Genomic DNA, 5,630 nt, shown 5'->3' on the forward strand with positions numbered 1-5,630 from the left:
ATACAAAATGTAAGCAATAGTTTTTATTCAAATCTTTCTAGAATAAACCATCTACAGATATGGACTATTGAAAAAATAAGTGATATCGCCTTCTATTTGTGGCTTTATTGCAAAATTTTTACAAGGTAGGATGTTTTGTGATATAGCTGAACTATACATACACATCAAGTGTGATAACTCGAACCTTTGTTTAATCACTGCTCCCAGTGGTAAACAGTGGCTTTAAAGCTCAAGTGGCGTCTGTTGTGTGTTGTCAGTCATCTGTTGTGCACCATCCATCATGTGTCTTTTGACATTGTGAGCTTCTTGAACCAGTTTTCACCAAACTTGGCAGGTAGCATCCATAGGGGTATGGGATCTCAATACTTTTGAATGGGCACCCTGCCCAAATTTGTCACCATACTTGGCAGGCATTATCATTAGATTTGATTTTCACATCAAGTTCTCAAATGTCGGCACAATGCTGTTACTGGAACTAGCATGTCCACCAAGATACGCTACCGACCACTTCTGCTACTTATTGCAAACATAGATATGTGAAACCGGGGTTAGACATTTTTTTGTTCTTTTTTCTTTTTGATCATTGAAATACATAAATTTTACTTCAACCATCAGCAACCCACGAAAGTATTAGGAATGTTGGTTAAAGCTAACAGAGGAGGACTGCCGCTGCTTTTGAAACCATAAATTCTGGCTCTCCTACAATGTGAGAAATGACTGACATGTCACAAGGTCTCAAAAGTTCCTCTGTCTTCGCTTCTTTTGTCCCTCAGGATGTCGGAGGTCGTCACCAAGGTGTCAAAGAAGAAGATTCCCAAGCACGTCAAGAGTCTGGTCTTTGAGCTGTGCTGTAACGATGACAAGGATGAGGATGTTGAGGTTCCCTACGTGCGCTACACCTTCCGCTGAATCCCCACCCCCTCTCCCCCCCCCCCCCCCTTCACCTCTCTTCTTTCCTTTTGGCCACCACTATCCTTACAGAGCACTCTTAAGGAATGTATGTCAATGTAGATAGATGTATGTGCTAATGTAAGGCTGTAAATTTTTTCCAGATCAACAAGTTGCATCAGTTAACAAGTGCTTTGTATAATATAACGCAATCTAAATGTATGCATGTCATGACAGGAAGCCATGCTATTGCTTTTGTGGAGCTTTAACAGAAAGACCAAGCTGAAAATTCGAAGGTTTTTTTTTTTTCTTCCTTTTCTTCTTCTTCTTCTTCTTCATTAAACTTTATGCTATTTAATATACAGTTGTTAGTCATTCTTCCTTCTAATCCATAAGCTAATATGTGTCCTGAGAAGATGATGGTCTCTTCCTTGATGACATTAATAAATGACATACAATTCTGGTGGCACTGATGCAGTTAATCATTGATTTTACTGATATGATCATAAGTAAAAGAGGACAGAACCGTACTTATTCATGTGTTAAGTCTTGCATTGTGAACAAGCCACATGTGGTGTACTGTTTCACTGGTACATATGAACCGACATATTGAATGTCTGTTCATTTACTATCATTTACGTGCTTTCCAATGTCCATCGTGTGGAAATGCCCGTACAGCTCTCCATTGCTAAGAATAATAAAGTTGTTCAAATTCAAATAATTTAAGTATCTATAAGCAAGGGGTATGCTTTTCTCTGTCGCTCTCCTCAAATCACAACTGTTATTTTTTGTGCAAAGGGAATTTGTCAGTGAATATCGGGTATATTTCTGTCAACTAAAGAGCTGAAACTGCAATACATATATGCCTGGTGAAAGTTTGTTGATGTTTTGCTAACAAGCTCTTAGGAACTAGTGGCAATATTTTCAGGTCTAACATGGAAATGGGTCCTGTGCCATTCACTCAAGAGGAGACTGAAAAAATGGCCTATTTGAGACTGGAGCTGATTTATCATAAAGCAGTAAAGACTTACTCGGTGAATGTTGTCCTGTTGTGGACCAGTAGTAAATTTTTGTTGTGTCCATTGGATATCGTCTGTTAGTCGTTGTTTGTGAAAAATTGTGTGTGTGGCAGATTGAATGTTCGTCAGTTCTTAAAAACTGACTTTAAAAATTTTTTGAAAAGACCCTCGTCTCTTAGTTGATGAAAAAATTGGTGGTAAGTTGATTGCAGTTTCCCCTATCAGATCATATCACTGTGGGTTAGGAAACTTTACTTAAAGCGCATGATCAAAAAGTGTACATGCATATTCGTACATGGTCATCAAAGAAGTAGAGAGATTAAGCATCCAAGGAAGTATGTGGATCTGACATACGTGAGGCACTTGCTATAGTCTTTCCACAGTGATATTATGGGGGCTTTCTACATGTTTTTGGTTGTAATGAATTGAGGAGAGTGGTATTTTCCATTATGTTTGAAACGGTGGCAGATTCAGGTGGGGGCACATCGCCCACCCCCTAAAACAAAAAACAAAACAAAAAAAGGAATGGAGGGGGCAATGTGCCCCACCCCCCCCCCCATTTAATTTGGAAAGGCGGCTCTTTAAATTTGGAAAGGCGACTCCCCTTTACGGATTTCCTTGATCCGCCCCTGCTGAAATGAGGGCATATACATTCTTAGTTTCTCTGCAATTGTGGACTCACCAAGAAAGAGATTTACAGAAAACTTAATAGCTATGGTGTATTTTTAGAACACACAACCGTGAATATGCATGGGCATTCCGTTATCGCCGTGTTTGTCAACCACATGAGCCATCATTCTGGCCATGTCTCTTTACTGTACTGTCATAGAGCATTATTCTTGTCACAGTTCTGTTGGGGAAAAATTTACATGTGATCACATGGTTGATCAGGTGATGGATGTCCTCTTGGGTGAAACATGCTTATGTTGATACATTAACCTAAACAAATGGCACTGTAGTTATGCATTATTACTTCTAGCGCTAGTGGTCTTTGGCGTTCAAGGAATTGTGCCCCCTTTAATATTCAGTAGTCCATCCCTTATTCGTGTTTAGTAGTCCACCTTTGAGGCTCTGTGGCTAACAGAATCCTGTATGCATATTGGAATGTCTTGCAGAAAAAAATTCGGTAAACTGATGATGCAAAGCACAAAGTTGAGGCCTTGTTGAATAAACGACTAGGAGTTGAATGCCTACAAATAAAGATGTGGAGATTCGTATGTGGCGCATACAATTTCTGTTTGTAGTTATTGCAGCTATGTCTGATACTTCTAGCAAAGGAAAATAAAGAAGGCTTTTTTGGTACATGTGCGAAATGAGTCCTATTTGCATGACCATCTTTTGACTTGTCTCTCATGATGATGTCACAATCAGTTTGTAAATGTGAAGCCATGATCCCAGCAGAGTGCTTTATGACTGTGAATTACATGATTGCATGTTCCGGCCATGTCGTTTCATAGTGATCATTTGATCACGTAGCAATGATTTGAGCTGTGTGAGGTGCTGGGCCATGTCATGTACTCGTATATGTATTGTACTGTTGTCGTAAGCTGTGAAGGTTACTTTATAGAACAAGAGCTTTTTCAACCAGAAGCATGTATCTTTGGCTGGTCAGTGGGGTTCCCTCCTCGGAGTGCGTGGTCCTTTATATTTCATGGGAAGTATGCATGGTGCTAAACCTCTTTTACCCGCAAATGATAACCATGATCCACTCGCAATGAAATGCTTTAAAGCATGCATGGTGGTGGGTCCTTTTAAGATCTTCAATTGAGCCAGATTTTTCCCCGAGACATGTATTACATATCAAAATATGCTATCACAGCTTGTTACCAGAACTTTGTCATGCTATGATTAAACCATCATTCAATTTTGGCATGAATCTGTAGCCATTCTTGGTACTGATTATGAGAAGAAGTTGTCTATTTGTCATTATTGTCATTCACTGAATGTGCTTGTACCTTCCATGTTTTTGCACTAACATTTTGTACCAGTGTATTTACCGTCTGTGTAAAGTATATCAGATGGCAGCAGAATGCCATAGGCTGCTCCTGTCCGTGCTGTTTCATTTGTGCATCCTTTGACGCTGTAGACATATAACCAGCCATGAAACGGAAGATGACTTCATTTTGGGCAGCATATTAAATGAGTGAACTTCAAATACAAGTCTCAAGATCATCATTTCGTTGTATTGGTTTAAAAACTGGTTTCAATGCTATCTGTAATCCAGTATCAATATTAGTAATTTGAGCAAGGAATGTTTAGTGTTTCGTAAACCAGGGGGTGACAAATAGAAACACATGTTCTTGTTACAACAGAACTTTTTGTTTACTTTGGTTTTACTTGGTCGTAGCGGGTCACATACGTTGTAATTTGTCAGCTCCTTGTGCAGTATTGGTGTTTATTCTGATATGGCATGAGCCGGTCATGTCGAAAAAGCGAACTTGTTATGATTTTCCTCGAGACAAGTCTAGACCTTTTGAGGAGGTAGAATTTGCCCTGTACCAGGGTGTATACCCTTAATTGCAAAAGAAAGCCTGATGTGCAGTGTAGACTACCAGTAGTGGATCAGTGCACCTGGTATTTGTGAGTTTTGGAAGCATGTTTGTATATTTCATTATGAATTCAAAGTGAATTTGTAAAAGTAAAATAAACAATGATTCCAGCAAGACGGGAGTACGCCACCATGAATAAAGATGGATGAAACAGACCTCAGACAATAATAATTACCGTAATTGTGGAAGATATGTATTAGTTATATCAGGCACAGGGTAGTTGTGAGTTGCCCATGAAGTGCAGTGTTGCTAATTGAGACATGCAGATTGCTATGAACTATCTTTACATTTCTTGGCTGACTTTCCTCAAGAAATGTTGGCCAACTATTTTCCTCTCTCTCTTTCTCTGTCATTTCCTCGTGTTTCCCTATATAGCTGTAATGACACAGAGTATCAAATCAAGGGATTTGAAGTAAAACTCAACAATGTACATAGGTGTGCACTCAGTAACCCCTCTGCACGATTGCAATTTCAAAATGCCGTCAACATGCATGTAAAAAATTGGTTGTCATTGCTAATGAAGGAGTTAGATGTTCTCACCTGAAAATCAGTTGCGAGACCTAAATTCTGGAATCTGATGGATTAAAATCCTGTTTCTATGTGATATTTATGTCTGTTGTAAAGCAATCCCTAGACACAACAGTGCCATGGAGTATGTACCCGTACCGTTAAACTTGTCTGCATTACGTGAATAAGTGGATCCAAGCACGACATCTGTTTTGACTGTTCAAAACCCGTCGTATCGCAATTCTTACTGCAGTACACGAGATGAGATGTAAGCAGCCCCCTCCCGTGTATTGATAAACCAAACTTGATCGTTCCCATCAATAAGGAATTAACCAACTTAGTGCTTGTGTGTGTTTGTAAATATGTGCCTTAAAAGCTGCTGCTGAATGAATCCTCTCTCTATTTCTCTCTCTTTCCTGTTTTTGATGTGATCAAATTGTTGTCAGCTTCCCATGACTTTGGACAGTCCCCCAGTCTTGACGAAAGCAATTGCAAAAGCGCACAAGGACCTGCTGAATATGATTAATGCTATGCATGCAAGTCTTAACAGAGAGAGAGAAAAAAAAAAGACTCTCCCACACCGAAAGACAATTATACCCTGTTGTTTATGTGTGTCTTGAATGTTGTATGTGTTCGAAAGTAAATCACTCCATGGAACTCTAATACA

General features: G+C 39.3%; 1 protein-coding gene across 1 annotated transcript in view; it reads left to right on the forward strand.

The window, feature by feature from the left end:
• Window positions 1-5,630, forward strand: part of LOC140242731 (ubiquitin-like modifier-activating enzyme 1) — a 42,793-nt gene extending 37,163 nt beyond the window's left edge. The window contains exon 20 of the mRNA XM_072322494.1: window positions 743-5,630. Within this exon, the coding sequence (XP_072178595.1) occupies window positions 743-909 (167 nt within the window). The 3' untranslated portion in view covers window positions 910-5,630. The remainder of the gene's footprint in view (window positions 1-742) is intronic.

The sequence above is a fragment of the Diadema setosum genome, chromosome 2 (genome assembly GCF_964275005.1).
Source record: "Diadema setosum chromosome 2, eeDiaSeto1, whole genome shotgun sequence".
Lineage (NCBI taxonomy): Eukaryota > Metazoa > Echinodermata > Echinoidea > Diadematoida > Diadematidae > Diadema > Diadema setosum.